Here is a 20,281-nt window from a genome sequence, read left to right as displayed (position 1 = left end):
ACATTTTGTCTACATTAATCCTCCTGAATTTTGAAAGAAATCTCCTAAAGATTTACACTATATTCTTATAAAAAGTCAAGTAGGATTGAATCATATCCAATACCTCTAGATCTCATGGAATACAGGGAGAACTCACCATTTTGATACAGAACTGGCTGAAAGGTAGAAGGTAAAGGGTGGGGGTGGAGGGTTTCAGACTGGAGGCCTGTGACCAGTGGAGTGCCACAGGATCGGTGCTGGGCCCTCTACTTTACATCATTTATGTAAATGATTTGGATACGAGCATAAGAGGTATATTTAGTAAGTGTGCTGATGACACCAAAATTGGAGGTGTAGTGGACAGCAAAGAAGGTGACCTCAGATTACAACAGGATCTTGATCAGATGGGCCAATGGGCTGAGAAGTGGCAGATGGAGTTTAATTTAGATAAATGTGAGATGCTGCATTTTGGAAAAGCAAATCTTAGCAGGACTTATACACTTAATGATAAGGTCCTAGGGAGTGTTGTTGAACAAAGAGATATTGGAGTGTAGGTTCATAGCACTTTGAAAGCGGAGTCACAGGCAGATAAGATAGTGAAGACGACGTTTTGTATGCTTTCCTTTATTGGTCAGAGTATTGAGTACAGGAGTTGGACGGTCATGTTGCGGCTGTACAGGACATTCGTTAGGCCACTGTTGGAATATTGCGTGCAATTCTGGTCTCCTTCCTACCGGAAAGATGTTGTGAAACTTGAAAGGGTTCAGAAAAGAACAAGGATATTGCCAGGATTGGAGGGTTTGAGTTATAGGGAGAGGCTGAATAGGCTGGGGCTGTTTTCCCTGGAGCGCGGAGGCTGAGGGGCGACCTTATAGAGGTTTACAAAATCATAAGGGGCATGGATAGGATAAAAAGACAAGGCATTTTCCACGGGGTGGGGGAGCCCAGAACTAGAGGGCATAGGTTTAGGTTGAGTGGGGGGGGGGGGAATATAAAAGAGACCTAAGGGGCAACCTTTTCACTCAGAGGGTGGTACGGGTATGGAATGAACTGCCAGAGGAAGTGGTGGAGGCTGGTACAGTTGCAATATTTAAAAGGCATCTGGATGGGTATATGAATAGGGAGGGTTTGGAGGGATATAGGCTAGGTGCTGGCAGGGGGAACTAGATTGGTTTGGGATATCTGGTTGGCATGGATGAGTTGGACCAAAGGGTCTGTTTCAGTGCTGTACATCTCTATGACTCTGACTCTTGTGCTGTGTTCACTAACGTTCTTCACTGTATCAAATCACATCAGAGAAAGAGAGAGGTGATGCACTTTAGTTTTTTTTTAAATATATAAAGGGATCTACATCATCTTCAGGTCTAACTGTGAGAAGGGCATGAGCCCTTCTTCAGTTTGCTGAAGAAGGGCTCATGCAAAAAAAACGTCGACTCTCCTGCTCCTTGGATGCTGCCCGACTTGCTGCGCTTTTCCAGCAACACATTCTCAGCTCTAACTGTGAGAACCCTATCCTTTATTCTCCTTAGAACACAAGCTATCGTGTCATAGAGGTGTATAGCATGGAAACATACCCTTCGGTCCAACTTGTCCGTGCCAACCAGATATCCTCAATTAATCTAGTCCCATTTGCCAGCACTTGGCCTATATCCCTCTTAAACCCTTCCTATTCATATACACATTCAGATGCCTTTTAAATATTGCAATTGTACTAGCCTTCACCACTTCCTCTGGCAGCTCCACCCTCTGTGAGAAAAAGTTGCCCTTTAGGTCCCTTCTACACCTTGCCCATCTCACCTTAAACCATTGCCCTCTAGTTTTGGATTCCCATATTCTGGAAAGACGACCTTGCCTCTTCACCAGAGACATGCCCCTCATGATTTTCTATAAGGTCACCCCTCAGCCTCCGATGGTCCAGGGAAAACAACCCCAGCCTATTCAGCCTCTCCCTGTAGCTTAAACACTCTAATCCAGACGACATTCTTGTAAATATTTTCTGAACTCATTCAAGTTTCAGAACATTTTTCCTATAGCAGGGAGACCAGAAATAAATGCAGTATTCAACAAGCGACTGTTTGCTCTAAACAGAATCTCAAAATTGCTCAGGCTTTTTAAAAATGAGGCTTCAAATAATATGCTAATGTTGATGTTCATCTAAGTGATGAGCTATATTAATAATTACAGATAGCAGGTAGGTTGGAATCAGAGTAGTGTAGAAGACGGCCAATTATCCATCCTGCTGATGCTGGCTGTGTGTGCTGGAATGAAGTGAGTCGTTGTGATTTCCCTGCTTTTCCCAAGAGGCCTTGTAGGTTTTTTCCCACTTGTGCATTTACCAAATTCCTTTTCGATAATGACTGTCCCATTTGTTTTTTCCACCCTTTATGACAGCACCCATTACATGAAAAAAAAAGCTTTTTTTTTGCTAAAATCCATGTCTGCTGATCACAAGTCCACCTGCCAGTGAAAACACATCTCCCCCCCCCACCCCCCGCAAATGCTTTACTTTTAATAAAATCAAACAATAACGAACAGCTCTGCTTAGTCTTATTATAACCTTCTCTTGATTATACATCTTGTAAATAATGAATGGACCACATTTGCTAAATCCTGATTGTGCTAAGAATAACAGACAACCAATGCGCACTTGCATACACTGGAAATTTCATGCAGGAATATACTGGACACATTCCTCATTTCACAGTTACTGCTAGACCTGCCAAGATTTTCCAGCACTGTGTTTTCATTTCAGATTTCCAGCATCTGCAATATTTTGCTTTGATAATTATGTGTACACGTGAAACCTGATTTAATGTTACAAAACGTGAGATACCTACTCTTTGGTGAATTGCTCGGACAATGCCTCGACCAGAGTTAGCGTGCCTAGTTTAGTTTTAAGTAGAGCTAGTCAATCAACCAGAATGCCCAACCTATCGCCATTATGGGTTTACCCAAACCAAATGGACTGCAGCGGTTCAAGGTATCAGCTTGCAACTGTCTTCTCAAGAGCATCTTGATATGGGCAATATATAATCGGCCCAGCCAGTGACAGCCATGAATGAATTTTAAGTAGTTGCATGGTGCATTCTCCATGGTTACACTTCTACAATCACAGTCCATTAACCAATCAAATCAGAACTCTTCTCAGACTATGTAAAGTGTTGCTCCCTCCCTTTTACATTAGTATTCCTAACAAAATCCTGATTACTGCAAAACAAAAGGCTTTGACAAAACGTGTCAAATAACTTCCATTATTTTAATTTAAAAGAAAGTGTGCTCCTGTTGCTTTTCTTTAAGTATTAAGTCAGTTTCAATTGATCATCACCCTACTGCAGTCAGTTCTAATATCACGGGACAGCTCTGCTGTTGTGCAATCTCGGGCTATAAGAAAGTCATGCAACAGCCTCGCCATTTAAACTAATGGGGCCAGAATCATGTTATAACCAATATAGGTAAGGAAGGTTCAGGTTCTACAAATAATGGTCTAAATTCTTCAACTGCGTTAATTAATTAGCATAAATTCGTCAATTAGCAGAACTGACTATATAGGATTTTAGAGGCTTCTCCAAGTTCAGGGACAGGAATGGGCAGAGCAGAGCTGAGCCTGCATCTACAGCGAAAGCTTCTCATTCACAGGCTTGTGAATGAGATTAGGGGCAAGCGGTGCAGCCCCGAGTCTCTTGTTCCAGTTTATCATCCTTTTTAACTTCTCCAGCACTGGTCCAAGTTTGAAGGGATCACAGTTCGAATGCTCGATTTTTTAAAAAAAAATCAGCTCTTATTCTCCTAGTATGCTGTCAACCCCAAGTACTTGGAAACTATAATAAGTTAACGACTGTGTATGTACAGACCTCAATAAGATTGGCACAGACACAATGGACCTTCTTCAATGCTTCGAGATTCTACAACAAAGGGTATCTTTCAGAACAGCTTATTTGCAGTCTCTTCTTTCCCCATACCATTGTTAGATGATTACAACATTGACTATATTTGAATGGCACATTGATGGCTTTCCTTTGGATGTACCAAGGGCATGAAAGGTGCTACATAAATCAAGTTCTTCATGTCAGCCTCTAAGACTCACCTCTCTACAGACAGCCGCTATCTGTCCTTCATCCATACAGGTTTCCGTGACGACATCAGTTAGTGAACCGCCTGCCAGGTACTCCATCACCACCCATAATTCATCTCCTACGAGGTAACTAGCAGGAAGAAAAACTCAGTGAATGGTCTAAAAACTGCAGAAAAACTCGGCCATTTTATTCACAAACCAGTAAAGTGGTAAAAAGTTGGAATTGTCAGTCAGCCAGCATATGTTAGTCAGCATTAACATTTCAGGCCCATAAGCTTCCTTCATAACTGGGGAATGGTAGAGGAAATCTTTGTTTAAAGAAATTTTTTCCTTTAGTATCTTCGAATCTCTGCAGTGTGGAAGCAGGCCAATTGGCCCATCAATCACACTGACCCTCCAAAAAGCATCCCACCCCAACCAATCCCCCTAATCTATCCCCGTAACCCTGCATTTCCCATGGCCAGCCCACTCAGTCTTTACATCCCTGGACACTACAGGGAATTTAGTATGGCCAATCTATCTAACCTGTGTCTTTTTGGACTGTGCGAGGGAGCCGGAGCACCTAGAGGAAACCCACACAGAAACAGGGAGAATACCTGTGTGGAGTTTGCACAGCTACCCAAAGAGAAAGTGAGGGCTGCAGATGCTGGAGTTCAGAGTCAAAAACGGTGGTGCTGGAAAAGCACAGCTGGTCAGGCAGCATCTGAGGAGCAGGAGAGTCGCCGTTTTGAGCATAAGCTCTTCACAACTGCCCAAGGGTGGAATCAAACCTGGGTCCCTGGCGCTGCGAGGCAGCAGTGCTAACCACTGAAACACTATGGTGTCGTGGGCTGTGGACATCACTGGCAAGGCCAACATTTGTTGCTCATTTCCAATTTCTCTTTAACTGAATAGCTTGCTAGGCTGTTTCAAAGGGTAGTTAAGAGTCAATCACCGTTCTAGGAGCCTGGAGTCACATGTAGGCCAGATTGGGAAACAAAGGGGGATTTCTCTCTGCTAAGGGCATTAGTGAAATAGATGGGTTTTCACATCAATGATACTTTCACAGTCACCATTACTGAAACTAGCTTTCAGTTGCAAACTTATTGATTGAATTTGAATTGCAGTATAGTAGTTGCCATGGTAGGATTTTCCCCAAAGCCTGGGCCTTTAGATTACTAATTCACTGACATTGTCACTGTGTCCGATGTATATAAACACTGACCCTACGCTAATTTCTTTCTGTCTTGCAATATCATATTTGTCATTGAATCATTCCTCCACCTAATCACAGACACACCTCTGCCTTTAGTTTCTTATTTGTCCTTTGTTTCTGTATCTTCCAATTCTGGTTAAAGATCAATAATCCGAGACATCAACTCTATCTCTCTGCTCAAGTACTGTCAACTCTACTTCTGTTTATTCATGTTAGCAATTAGAATCATAGAATCCCTATAGTATGGGAAGAAGCAATTCAGCCCATTGAGTCTGCACTGATCCTCCAAAGAGCATCCTACCCAAACCCAACCCCCACCAAGCATGCACATCCCTGGACACTATGGGCAAATTATCATGGCCAATCCACCGAATCTGCATTGTGGGAGAAAACCGAAACACCTGGAGGAAACCCATGCAACTACAGGGAGAATGTGCAAACTCCACACAGACAGTTTACGAGGCTGGAATCAAACAAGGTCCTTGGTGCTGTGAGACAGCAGTGCTAACCACTGAGCCGCCAATTGGCTAGGACATTTACTTCTGCCAAACTTATTTTTGTCATCTGTCTCACTTAGTGTCCATAGTGAAGTGACACATGTTTAAATGCTACTGCTAAATGAATGCACGTGTTGATTTACACACCCTCCTATTTTAGCCCCTCTGAAAACTCGCCAAGAAATGCCACTGCTTCTACTCAGAACTTCTTCACTGGATATAATGTGCAACTGAACGATGGAAGACTCTTTTCCCATCTGTAGTGTGAGGCATCTCCATGCTAACATTCAGATTGATTAAAGTGTAATTGAGTTCTGAATTGATGAGTAGGTCTAATGAAGCACCCCTTCACACACTACTGTCACATCGATGGAAGGTGCAAAACATTAATTAATGCCCAAAACGTGGGCACGCATCAACAAATTTATTTTTTGCATCAACCGATTCTGGGAGATGTTATGAGACATCTATGTGGTCAACAGAATTTGAAATTGGGCCTTCTGTCCCCGATGGTAGGGACATCACCACTGCATCAAGGACCTTATTGCTCACCTTCAACAACGGAGTAGCTTGTTAGGCACTTGACAGGGTGCAGAGAGTTAATTACATTGATGAGAGATTCAAACAAAACATTGATTGGATAGAACATTAACATTAAGTTTCCTTCCTAAATTAATGAATCAATTGAGTCTTTGACGACAATCTAACTGTTTAAGACCTTAATTGCAATTCTAAAGCTGCTAAGATGGCATTCAACTTTTATTTTGAGAGCCCAGACCTCTGGATTTTTAGTTCAGCAACTCCACCATCATAACATTGTAGAAAGGATTTTTTTAAAAAAACTAATTCACAGAGCAAAGCTGATAGGGGAGAGCAATTCTGAACAAAAGGCCAAATAGATACCAATGTTGTTGGGAAATGAAATGAGAGATCCTCATGGTTATGGGTTGGGTATTTTGGAAAATGAATTTTCTTTGATCAGGAGGTGTGCCCTGTTTCTCCACTTTTCTTTAATTAACAAATAGTTATGAGCTTCTTTGGTGTGTACATTTATTTTGGGTTTCAGTATTTATTTTTTCCACAAAGTAACACACTGCCCAACATATAACAGTGATTTAAAGCATAATCTTAGAGCATAATTTTACTGTCAGTGGTATAAATGTGTATGATTGTTCAATAAAAGTTTAAAGATTCTTTTTCTAACTTTGCTCTACTAAAAGGCAGGGAAACAGAGATGCTGTCAGAGAGAACAAGCTCAAGCACACGTGATATCACACCAGTCTTCATTTCTGTATTGTAACATTGCACACTTTTTTTTTACAACAGATGAAAACTTGACCACAGCAAACACAATATTTATATGGCAATACAATATTATTTTGATTCAAAGCTTTTTTAAAGAATTATAATCTATTGACAATGACACAATGGATCATATATATCGTGGGGATAAATACTCAATATTGTACTTGGAATCTGGCATAACGACAGATCTAGACAACCCAGTCAGACAGGACATGTAAATGGTCAGATTAGACACAATCGTGAGAGACATTCTATGCTCAGGTGCTTGCAACTAGAGTATATAAAACAGAGACAGAGAGACAGAGAGACAGAGAGACAGAGAGACAGAGAGACAGAGAGACAGAGAGTGAGAGAGAGAGAGAGAGAGAGAGACACACAGAGAGAGAGACAGAGACAGAGAGAGAGACAGAGACAGATCCTGGAACGTAGAAATTACTCACCTGTCTAAATAATTAACAATATTTGGATTTTTATTTTCCCTCATGACCAGAATCTCATTAATAATCAACTCTTTCTTGGGTTGTTGTTGTAAATTCATCTGTTTGATAGCAACCTGAAAACAATAAGAAACAAAAGAAAAGTCATCCCTGGATTTAGTTTAGCAAAGCCATATCCTGGTTGCACACAAGTGATTTATTTAGCTGCACTTACCTCTTGCCCTGTGGCTATATCAATTGCCGTGTATACTGTGCCCGAAGCTCTGTTGGTGGAGAGCAAATAATACGCTTAAATTATTTGAAACGAAAGAATCATTTGCCATTGTAGCAGACGGTTCATTTTAATTAGCAACTTGTAGTGTAAAGCACCTTCGCTTCACAGGAACAGTATAAAATAAATTAGGATCTGAGTCACATAAGGACATAAAAAGGTCAGACGAACAAACTTGGCCAGTGGCAGTTTAAAAACAATTAACTACCATTTCAGAGGACTCAAAAATCAATGCTCTTTGAATCATCACCAAGTCTACAATGTTAGAAAGGTAACACTGGGTGTTCAGTGCACTCAACAGGTTCAATGACATAATGGTACTACATGTTAAACAGGCAGCCTGTGATATCACGAATTACAGTGAAATAGGTTCCAATGTTGTAATCCATAGTTTGACAAACAGAAATGCAATGCACTTTCGATTGCACAACATCAAACACACAACTTTATACTAACCCCTGTCCAATTTTCTCAAATCTGGAGTACTTCTTTTTCGGATCACCCACTGTTACGATACTCCCTAGGAGATTGGGAAAAGGAGGTTAGAGATTCTCATTGTTCAGAAAGTCAATGTTTAAAAACGGGAAACAATGTAAGCATGTCAACTGCCCAATCTCTTGGCAAACCATGGATTGGAAGGTGTTTTAAAAAAACCACAAACTTCCATTTTAAAAAAAGGGGGAAAAGCACATATGGAATATATAAAGGCTGCGATATTTTAGTAGATTACTTTCCGTTATTTAATTAACAGAATCAGGACTTTGCCAATCAGAACAACATTTCTTTGCCATTCCTCATAATAACGGGAGTAGGTCATTCAGTCCCTCAGCTTGTTCCACTATTCAATGAAATCATGGCTGATTTGTGTTCTAACTCCATAAACCTGCCTTTGGCCCATGTCTCTTAATCCCTTTGCTTAACAAACATTCATCTCAGACTTAAAGTTAACAACTGATCCAGCATCCACAGCCATTTGTGCAGAAGAGTTCCAAAATCAACCACCCTTTGTGTGTTGAAGCGCTTCCTAGTATCTCTCCCAAATAGTCTAATTCCTAATTCTCAAACGCCCCTTGTTCTGGAATCCCCAACCAGTGCAAACTGTTTATCTTTTCTACCCTGTCGTTTCCCGTTAATATCTTGAAGACTTCCATCAGATCATCCTTGACCTTCTATTTTGTAGAGTAAACGGGCCTAATTTGTACAATCTCTCCTCATAACACAACCTTGACTTTAAATTGAGGAGTTAAAAATCAGCTTTGTTGCTGTGGGACTGGAATAACATGTAGGTCACCTTTTCCAGCAACAACCAGATAACTCTTTTTTTAATTTCCACCAGGGCAATAAATCTGGTTTAGGGATTGGCCACTAGCAAAACCAACCAGGAAAGCTTCTGGGTTATTTACTAAACTTGCTACCACTGTAATAATCAAAACTTGACTTCAGACCACTCTATAATGAGCTCAATGACCACTGAAGTGGCCTAATAAACCAGTTCATAACAATAAAATCTAACCCAGGATCTCAGGGAAACTACAGATGGGGTAATAGTCAGTGGACTGGTCACTGTCACTCACATTTTGGCAGATTGTAAGGTGGTATACAGGTATAGAGGACTGATGCCAATGTAATAACACCCTTACAAAGAATCAATTTTAACAAGAGTATATGGAGAGAAAATAATGTAGGGGTGAACGAACACTAAAAAGCAATACTATACCACAGAGCAATGAACAGCTCACTTTTACCTGGCTCTGCTGTGAAGTACTAAATAACTGGTATTAGCAAGCATCAGGTGCAGAACAGAACTCCCTCCTGTCCATCCCTCAATCCCACCACTGTGATACTTGTATATCCACACTAGTTGACCTAGTGGCTTCTCCAAGCAAGTTTGCCATTTAGTACCAAATCATTATCAAGTCAGGTCAGTCAAACTGGGGCCATATCCGCTTGGCTGATGCTGCAACTCGCAGAAAGGAGACTTGCATCTGACCAGTCTGAGCTAGATTTGAACTCACACCTTCTGTAGCAAAAACAAAAAGGCCGGTTTCCAACTCAGTTCAGTGTGCAAACATGAAGCAAGGTTAAGTTCGATGGTTAACATACTCAATTTTTCCAATATCTCTTCATCTGTCATTTTGGTCTTTTTCTTTTGTTTCTCTGCATTCCTCGTTAAGGTGTTCGAAGGGGTGGTGTTATTCTCAGAGGGCGAGGAGATGGGAGACGTGGCTGCATCTTTGGTGGGTGGAAGAGGGATAGGGTCTATCACAGACCGTGTATACATCTACAGGAAAGGGAAGAAAGGAAATAGGCATAAGGTTCAGGATAAAGGGACAAGCTTGAAGGGAAAGAAAATGACATGAATAAAAACAAAAAAATTCGCTGTGGTATTCATAGGAAGCTTTGTGACGCAAGGGAAGTACTTGCATATCGCACTTGATCAATGAAGAATTGGTTCAGTTTTCTCCTCTCCTAAAGAAGGCAACTCATCCTGACAATATAGAACAATATAATCAGCTATAGGATTGTATCATATAGGTATATATCCTACATAAGTACTATTCCAAAATAGGTGCAACCAGGCAGTAAGCAATATGGGGTAATTCAACTAGAAATAAAACACTTGAGTCACACTCCAATAAAAGCAAAATACTGTTGATGCTGGAAATCTGAAATATAAACAGAAAGTGCTGGAGAAACTCAGCAGGGTCCAGCAGAACCTGAAGGGCTATAAATAGAATTAACATTGAGCCTGGTATGTTTTCTTTGGAGCAGAGAAGGTCAAGAGAAGCCTAACAGAGGTATGGAGGACAATGAGGGGTATGCAAGGATGGACTGAAAGCAGCTGTTCCCCTCAGCTGAAAGGTCAAAATCAAGGGGACACACTTGTGGGTGGAAAGGCAGGAGGTGTAGGAGGGGGTTTGAGGAAAATATGTTTCAGCCACAAGGTGGTGGGGGTCTGGAATGCACTGCCTGGGAGGGTAGTTGAGGCAGGAAACTTCACAACCTTTAAAAGTACTTGGATGAGCTCTTGAAGTGTCATAACGTTCAAGAATATGGGCCTCGTGTGGGAAAATGGGACTAATGTAGGTCGTAGTATAGTTTTGGCAGCACATACTCAATGGGCTGAAGGGCCAGTTCTTCAAATCTGGAAATGTTCACTATGTTTCTCTTGCCACAGATGTTAATTTCTCCAACACTATTTTTATTCTGGCTACAGTCAACTGTATATCCAAGCCAGAGATATTAAACAGAGATTAGAACGGGTGATATCTTGACAAGAAAGAATCTTACTTTGTTTACCAAACAGATTTTTCCAAGAGATGTTAGGGAAAACGAGAACAGGGTTTACAAAATAGATTCAAACTCATGAGATAAATGCTCTTCGTCCTGGAAGTGATATTACATAAAAAGAAAATCATTCCAATTACTTTTTTGACAAGTGCAAATAATTTCTAATTCATCTCTCCTTGTCGTGCATAGAGATAAAAATTAATTGCCGTTTAAGTTTGATTGTACAGGATGCTCCAGATGAATGAGCCACATTTTGTTTATCAGTATAAAATCACAATGCATTCGCTTCAGTAAAAGCCATTTTAATTGATGGACAAAAATGTTTTAATTATAGATCAAAACAGACACTTGGGAGGCAACCACTTACGATTACCACTCATTGCTGTTTATCACTTGTGGCTGCACTACACAGAGGCTATTCTTTGAACATATTTCAGACTCAAAATTATTTCCTGTTAGAACATCTCTCTCACATTGATGTGCATTGTCGATTACATTGTTAACACTGTGCTGATGGGGTTGTAGTGCGTTGATGCATTAATGTCTCAGGGTTACAACTTTCATTTATTTTCATCGGCATTTCTGCATTTGGAATTATGGAATTCCCATCATTTTCACCCATTTGCATACACTTCTCCACATCTACTCTGAAGAAAAGTCAAAACGCTTTACTAGACAGTTGCAAGTTTTAAAATTTAGAAGAGTTTTCCAGATAATGCAGATCTCAACTGTGACCATCAGATGTAGGAGCAGAAGTCAGCCATACAGCCCATGCAGTCAGCTCCACCTTTCAGTGAGATCATGGCTGATCTGGTAACCCTCTACTCCACTTTCCTGCATTTTCCATATGACTCTTGATTCTGTAACTGATTAAGTATATTCTAGGCTAAGATGGATACTTAACAATCCAGCTTTTGCAATAAAAAAAACCACAGATTCACTCCCCGTCGAAAAGTTTCCTCCTCACCTCTGTCTTAAGTAGGCCATCTATACTCAGATTGTGCCTACTGGTCTTGACTCTCCCATAAAGAAAAATAACTTCTCAGCATTTAATGTCTTACAGTCTTCCTCCATTCCATTTAAGCAATATTCAGCTCCTCTATCCTACCTGCTGTGAATAACTTCCCCTTTTACAACATTATAAATCTATCTGCCTAGCTTTTGTCTATACACTTAATCTTTTGTGTCATCCGCAAACACGGTGATACATCCACTTCCATCATCCAGGTCATTAACACATATTGTAAATAACTGTGACCCCCAACACTGATTCCTCCACTTGTTAGATTGGCATTTTTAGGATGACACTCTTAACCTAACTCCATTTTCTACTAGTTAGCCAATCCTCTACCCATAGTAATATGCTGTCCTAACACCATAAGCTCCTATGTTATCAAACAATCTTACACGTGGTGCCTTATGGAAACCTAAATAGATTACATCCGCTTTTTACTCTAACTATCCTGCTTGCTAATCAATGAATTCTAATTAATCAATCAGGCATGATTTCCCCTCCATGTTTATATTATGTATTTGTAAATGCTCTGCTATCACATCCTTTACAATAGAATCCAATATTCTCCCAACAAGTGATAAGCTAACTGCCCTATCATCATCTGCTTTTGAGTCTCTCACTTTTTAAACAAAAGGGAATTATGTTGGAGTTTTTCAATTCTCTGGGACTTTTCCAAAATTGAAAGATTCTTGCAAGATTGTTACTAATGCAACGACTCTGTAGCCACTTCTTTTAAAATGCTAGGCTGCAATCCATCAGGGCAAACTGACTCATTAGCCTTGAGCCTCATTAGTTTCTGTGGCATCTTTTGTCTGGTGATAGTTATTATATTCCTTTTACCTTGATTATTTCGTATTTTTGTGATGCCTTCTGCTGTGAAGACCAATGCAAAATATTTACTCAACTCCTCTGCCATCTTCTGATTCCCCATTATTTCCCTAACCTTGTTCTCCAAGGCCAATGTTCATTTGACCTTTCTCGTATATATTTATAACTTTTAAGGTCAATTTTTATGTCAATTGCTGGTTTACCCTCAAAGTCTATTTTCTCCCTTTTTTTGGTAATCTTTTGTTGTTTTTAAAAAAAAATCTCCTGCTTCAGAAGACCAACACTCAATTCAGCTACACATTTACCTTTTAAACAGCTATAGAAACTCTCGCTATCTGTTTTTAGCTTTGTAGCTTGTTTTCTCTCATACTCTAATTTCTTTGTTTCTCCACCTCCTTCAGACTGATAACAGATCAACCTCACAACACCAGACCTCCCAAGCGACTGTAAATAAAAATGACCAACCTTGACATTAAATTATAACTGCACATCCAGCCATATAAATAAAAAAGTAGCCCTTCAGTCATAATACCACTAAGATGTCAAAAGTCCATCTGCGCAGAGTCAGCCAATTTCAACTGAAGGTGGTAGCAAGGCACTTGGGTCCTGCAAATGTCAGATGGGCAACACAAAGCAGGGCATGGTTCTAACCAGGGTCAGTCTGCCTCATTACTGTCCAGTACCATGAATGGAAAGTCACACAGGGATTGACACTGTCTGATGACACCTGCAGCCTCGTTGATTATTTCAGCAAGGCATTAGAAGCCAACACCACTACAGAAACATTCTTTTTGGTGTTAATGTACAGGAAAGAACAAAATCATTGACAATAAGGAACTTCTCTCAGGTGGGGAAACCATTTTGAGGTAGTATATAATAGAGTCAGTTTAGTACCTCAAAGAGGTCTGTGCCTACAATAGTTAATTAAAAATTCTCATGTGCTGCTCCTTGGCAGGTGCCAGATTGATTCCTACATTTCTACAATAAGAGATCTCCCCCAAGGAGAACTAAGCCCTTATATTTTCTGGAATTGAGAAGAATGAGGAGAGATGGTCTAATTGAAAACTCTTCAGGGCTGAACAGCAGAGAATCAAGGGTCTTTGTCTCAGAGTGTTGAGCTAAGAAGGGCTGTTAATCTTTGGAAATTCTCTACTCTAGAGTTTGTGGATACTCAATCAATGAATACATTAAAAGGTACAATAAGTACATGTTTAAGATACTGAATGTGGATAAGGTGGATAAGTAGCATTCATGTAAACATTCAGCCAAGATATTATTGAATACCCCTCTCCTGCTCCTTGTGTTATAAGGTGTACTGACCGATTTGGTGTGTTCTGGTCGTGGTGCAATTGCAGGCGGTGGAACACTTTCATCTTCATCATCGTCTTCCGAAACTGGAGGCACAGCTGGAGATTCTGACACATTCTTAGTACTCTGCAGATAAAGGCATGGTTACTCAAATAACACACTTTGCTTTTACCAAATGTACTTCATTTTACTAGACCATTACCATGATTGTGGAACTTCAGTCATAGGGGAACTCTAGACTTACAGCAGTAAAAGTATTTGTTGCCTTGGATCATAAGTTTTGGGACATAATTAGGTCATTTGACCCATCAGGTCTGCTTTGTTATTTGATCATGGCTGATGTATCTCCCAGCCCCATTCTCCCGTCTTCTCTCCATAATCCTTGGTCCCCTTAATTATTCCTAATTGGCCTTGAACTGAGGATCTTAACCATTTCAGACAGCACTTAAGAATCAACCACATTGCTGTGGATGTGGAGTCATGAGTAGGTCAGAGACCAGGTAAGGTTGGTAGAATACCTTCCCTAAAAGACATTACTTCACTAAACCAGATAAACCATTGTTTTAAGAAACTATGATAGTTCATACGGTCACTATGAACGGGATTAGCTTGATATTCCGATTTATTGATTGAATTTAAAGTCCACTAGTTGCCATGGTAGGATATGAAGCTGTACTCCCTGAAACTTAGCCAAGACCTTGGGCTGACTAGACATTACCACTATGCCTCTGTGTTCTTTGAGTTAAAAATATGCCGTTTTAATACCCTGGTTTATTCCTTAGGGGCCCTTAATGCAAGCATTTACGACTGTTAAAAGACCCATCAGCCACATTCAATTATTGGTTTGCTAGGAAAAGGTAAAGTAGCAATTCAGAGGAATCAGTAGAGAACATTCGATTGAGGGAATAAAGGGTCGGAATAAGAGGAGGAAATGCAATATGGATACTAAAGTTCTGAAGAAAAGTGGTAATATAGACTACACCAGTGCTTTGGAAATTGGTACATGAGTATTTACACATTACAAACTACAGATGCTTGAAAGACAATTCAGATCATTAAAATAGGAGTAACTTCTACATGTTCTAGGAAAGAACAAGTGATTTTTCAACTTCTGATTCCCAAAGCTCTCTGCCACCATGATTTTCCTCACTTCACATCTGGGTCTGTTGCAGATCAATTGCTCTAGTTAGTCAACAACTCCATTATATCAACAGTTGATCAACATCATGTTAACATTGTTAATAGTCTACGATACAAATCAGGACAACTGAAGGTCGAGTGGTACTGCTGCTGGTCCAGAAATCTAAAGACCCAGTAACGTTCTTGAGATTAAAATAATTAGGTTGGTGTTTTTCACCAGTGCAGATGTGCTCAGTCGAATGACCTTTCTCTGCGACTCTATTATGACTATCAGAACGGCACAGATCAGCTAAGCGCATCTTGGTCTTTTCTTCTCCAACAGCTTGTGCGTTTATACAGTAAATCCAGATTAACTCTGCAATCTAACAATATCAAATTCTGGAAAAATTCTCTTTTTCGTATTTTTACAACTCAGTGTATTTGCAATCTAACTGGACTAGCACAGCTGCTGATATTTCATTTTCACAAAGCACATTACTTGGCTCAGATATTTTGTTCAAGCTTGTATATTCCATTCTTAAAACACACAAGTAGTTTCTGAAATATTTTCCTATGATATGGAGTTATTCTACAAATCAAGCACCTAAACATTTCGTTAAGATCTTAACCTGTATCTCACCCGTAAACAACACAAAGGTGCATCACTAAGCAGCAACTGGGAAATTTCCATGCAGATCAAACAAGCTGCATACAACAATACCTCGAAGATGCTCAGTACTCTTGAGGCCATGCAGTTTGACCACGCACAGTAAGTGAGGGAACACTGTTCTGAAATGTTCTTGACATACAAATCCCTAGAATCCCACAAATGGATTCTAGTCTCTAATTCCCAGAGCAACAGCGGTCAGGGAAAAGGACAATAAAAGCTTTTGACCATGAGCACCACTTATCGGCGATGCCAATTGTAAAAGAAACCATTTCCAAACCACCATTAACACAACAATTTGAATAAAATAACTTACCAGTGCATTTGAAGAAGCATACCCATCTGTTGTTTTATCTGCAGAAAACAGAGGATAGATTCGTGTTACAAGTTTACTACTGGAACAAAAATTCAAACATCATAAAATATTGCCACAGTCTGTGGGGCTCAAATCACTCAAGTTGCACGCACTGCGATGCTCTGCAACTCACCCAACCTGGAACTCTAGCTAGCAGCACTATGGGAACACAAAGGCTGCAGCAAAGCAAGATAGGTCTTAGTATTTGAGGCTAAGAGGAAATGAGATAAAATGATTAAACTAAAATAATTAATAAAAGGATGGTGTAGCATACCAAATGTCCAAAGACAGGAACATTTTTATAAACGCACTTACAGCTTGGACATACTATAACAAGGAATCTACTAAGGCACGAGGTCAAGATTCGACAGCAAGCCAAGCAGAGATGTTGGGACAGTTGCCCAAAAGTACATCCAAAGACATAGGCTTCAAAGAATAAACAGAATATTTTTAAAAATGGTTCAAGAGTCAACCACACAGGCCGACAGAGCTGGTTCAACCAGATGATCATCTACTTCAACACCATTTTCCTGCATTTTGTCCTTAACTCTTAATGCTTTCAAGATGTACAAAATGTTAATCTTAGTCTCAAACACGCTCAATGACTGAGGATCCAGAGTCCTCTGGAATTAGAATTCCAAAGATTCACCATCCGCTGATGAATTCCTCCTCATCTCAGTCTAAATGGCCTGTGCCATATTCTGAAAGGAGAAAGTGAGGACTGCAGATGCTAGTGATCAGAGCTGAAAAATGTGTTGGTGGAAAAGCGCAGCAGGTCAGACAGCATCCAAGGAGCAGGAGAATTGAAGTTTCGGGCATAAGCCCTTCTTTAGGAATGAGGAAGGTGTGCCAAGCAAGCTAAGATAAAAAGCAGGGAGGAGGGACTTAGGGGAGAGGCGTTGAGAATGCGATAGGTAGAAGGAGGTTAAGGTGAGGGTGATAGGTCGGAGAGGGGGTGGGGCGCGGAGAGGTCGGGAAGAAGATTGCAGGTCAAGAAGGTGGTGCCAAGTCCGAGGGTTGAAATAAAGGGGTGGGGGGGTGGGAGGAAATGAGGAAGCTGGAGAAATCTGCATTCATCCCTTTTGGTTGGAGGGTTCCTAGGTAGAAGATGAGGCGCTCTTCCTCCGGTGGGGGGGGGGGGGGGGGGAGGTTACAGCGTTCATCCACGGGGCGGTTGGGTTGGTTGGTGCGGACGTCCCAGAGGTGTTCCCTGAAACGTTCCGCAAGTAGGCGGCCTGTCTTCCCAATGTGCAGGAGGCCACATCAGGTGCAGCAGATGCAGTAAATGATGTGTGTGAAGGTGCAGGTGAATTTGTGATGGATTTGTAAGGATCACTTGGGGCCTTAGAGGGAAGTGAGGTGTGGGCGCAAGTTTTGCATTTCTTGCAGTTGCAGGGGAGGGTGCCGGGAGTGGAGATTGGTTTGGTGGGGTGTGTGGACCTGACGAGGGATTCGCAGAGGGAGTGGTCTTTCCGGAATGCTGATAGGGGAGGGGAGGGAAGGGAAATATATCTTTGGTGGTGGGGTCTGTTTGGAGTTGGCGGAAATGACGAAGGATGATACGATGTATCTGGAGGTTGGTGGGTTGGTAGGTGAGAACCGGTGGGGTTCTGTCCTGGTGGCGATTGGAAGGGCAGGGTTCAAGGGCAGAGGAGCGGGAAGTGGAGGAGATGTGGTGGAGAGCATCATCAACCACATCTGAGGGTAAATTGCGGGGCATGGGCCCCAGACATGCCTGCCTCTTCATCGGATATGTGGAAAAGTCCATCTTCCGCAGCTACACTGGCACCACCCCCCCACCTTTTCCTCCGTTACATTGATGACTGTATCGGCGCTGCCTCGTGCTCCCACAAGGAGGTTGAACAGTTCATCCACTTTACTAACACCTTCCATCCCGACCTCAAATTTACCTGGACTGTCTCAGACTCCTCCCTCCCCTTCCTAGACCTCTCCATTTCGATCTCGGGCGACCGACTCAACACGTACATTTACTATAGACTGACCCCCACAGCTACCTAGAATACACCTCCTCCCACCCTGCCACCTGTAAAAATGCTATCCCATATTCCCAATTCCTTCGCCCCGCCGCATCTGCTCCCAGGAGGACCAATTCCAACACCGCACAGCCCAGATGGCCTCCTTCTTCAAAGACCGCAATTTCCCCTCAGACGTGTGCAGGCCTGTGACACATTCGCAAAGACGGGACCCCGCGGGTCTGTCATAACACGTGGTTGACGATGCTCTCCACCGCATCTCCTCCACTTCCTGCTTCTCCGCCCTTGAACCCCGCCCCTCCAATCGCCACCAGGACAGAACCCCACTGGTCCTCACTTACCAATCTCCAGATACATAATCATCCTTCATCATTTCCACCACCAAGGATATATTTTCCTTCCCTCCCCTCCCCTCCCCTTCAGCGTTCCGGAAAGACCACTCCTTCGGTGACTCCCTCGTCAGATTCACACACACACCACCAACCCAACCTCCACTCCCAGCATCTTCCTCTGCGACAGCAAGAAATTCAAAACCCGCGCCCACACCTCCCCCCTCACATCCCCCCCAAGGGATCCTTCCATATCCGTCACAAATTCACCTGCACCTGCGCACACATCATTTACTGCATCCGCTGCACCCGACTTGGCCTCCTCTACATTGGGGAGACAGGCCGCCTACTTGCGGAATGTTTCAGAGAACACCTCTGGGACACCTGCACCAACCAACCCAACCACCCCGTGTCTGAACACTAACTCCCCCTCCCACTCTGCCAAGGACATGCAGGTCCTTGGCCTCCTCCATCGCCAGATCATGGCAACACAACACTTGGAGGAAGAACACCTCATCTTCAGCCGAGGAACCCTCCAACCACAAGGGATGAATGTAGCTTTCTCCAGCTTCCTCATTTCCCCCTCCCCCCACCTTTTCTCAGTCCCCACCTTCAGACTCAGCACCGCCTTCTTGACCTGCAATCTTCTTCCCGACCTTCACCGGGTGGCACGGTGGCACAGTGGTTAGCACTGCTGCCTCACAGCGCCAGGGACCTGGGTTCAATTCCCGACTCAAGCGACTGACTGTGTGGAGTTTGCACCTTCTCCCCGTGTCTGCGTGGGTTTCCTCCGGATGCTCCGGTTTCCTCCCACAGTCCAAAGATGTGCGGGTCAGGTGAATTGGCCATGCTAAATTGCCCGTAGTGTTAGGTAAGGGGTATATGTAGGGGTATAGGTGGGTTGCGCTTCGGCGGGTCGGTGTGGACTTGTTGGGCCGAAGGGCCTGTTTCCACACTGTAAGTAATCTAATCTAATCTAAAAAACCTCTCCGCCCCAACCCCCTCTCCGGCCTATCACCCTCACTTTAACCTCCTTCCACCTATCACATTCCCAACGCCCTTCCCCCAAGTCCTTCCTCCTTACTTTTTATCTTAGCCTGCTTGGCACACCTTCCTCATTCCCGAGAAGGGATTATGCCCGCAATATCGATTATCCTGTTCCTTTGATGCTGTCTGACCTACTGCGCTTTTCCAGCAACACATTTTTCAGCTGTGCCACATGCTGAGGCAGCTTCTTCTGGTCCGAGACCATTAGTCAGCCAAGGCAAACATTTTTCTTCTGAATCCCCGCAAGAACTTGATTTTGTTTGAATGAGATCCAACAGCCATTTTTCAAAAATCTGGCCTATATAGGCTTAATCCATTTAATCTTTCCTCATAGACCTTCAGACTTAATTCTTAAGAAAGTCATTGGATTTGAAAAGCTAACTCTGCTCTCTCTCCACAGATGGTGCCAGACCTGCTGAGTTTCTCCAGCAATTTCTGTTTTTATTTCAGATTTCCAGCATTGGCAGTTTTTTTTTACACAACAAGAGCATTGGATAGCTCTATGCTGTTAGATATCAGGCAGAGGTTGTAGGTGTTAGTGGGCAGGGGTCTGGAAAAGTGCTGGGATCTGT

The 20,281-nt window shown here is 42.2% G+C and overlaps 1 protein-coding gene across 4 annotated transcripts in view; it reads right to left on the bottom strand.

The window, feature by feature from the left end:
• Positions 1-20,281, bottom strand: part of pak1 (p21 protein (Cdc42/Rac)-activated kinase 1) — a 228,122-nt gene that overhangs the window by 20,532 nt on the left and 187,309 nt on the right. For all 4 annotated transcript variants that reach the window (XM_060826298.1, XM_060826297.1, XM_060826299.1 and 1 more), the window contains 7 exons: positions 16,301-16,338; positions 14,211-14,324; positions 9,860-10,037; positions 8,213-8,276; positions 7,700-7,748; positions 7,489-7,601; positions 4,064-4,181 (listed from right to left, as the gene is read on the bottom strand). In XM_060826298.1, coding sequence (XP_060682281.1) covers positions 4,064-4,181; positions 7,489-7,601; positions 7,700-7,748; positions 8,213-8,276; positions 9,860-10,037; positions 14,211-14,324; positions 16,301-16,338 — 674 coding nt within the window. The remainder of the gene's footprint in view (positions 1-4,063; positions 4,182-7,488; positions 7,602-7,699; positions 7,749-8,212; positions 8,277-9,859; positions 10,038-14,210; positions 14,325-16,300; positions 16,339-20,281) is intronic.

This window comes from Hemiscyllium ocellatum, chromosome 6 (assembly GCF_020745735.1).
Source record: "Hemiscyllium ocellatum isolate sHemOce1 chromosome 6, sHemOce1.pat.X.cur, whole genome shotgun sequence".
Taxonomy (NCBI): domain Eukaryota; kingdom Metazoa; phylum Chordata; class Chondrichthyes; order Orectolobiformes; family Hemiscylliidae; genus Hemiscyllium; species Hemiscyllium ocellatum.
The sequence above is the reverse complement of the archived record's forward strand: the minus strand, read 5'-3'. Positions and strand labels throughout refer to the sequence as shown.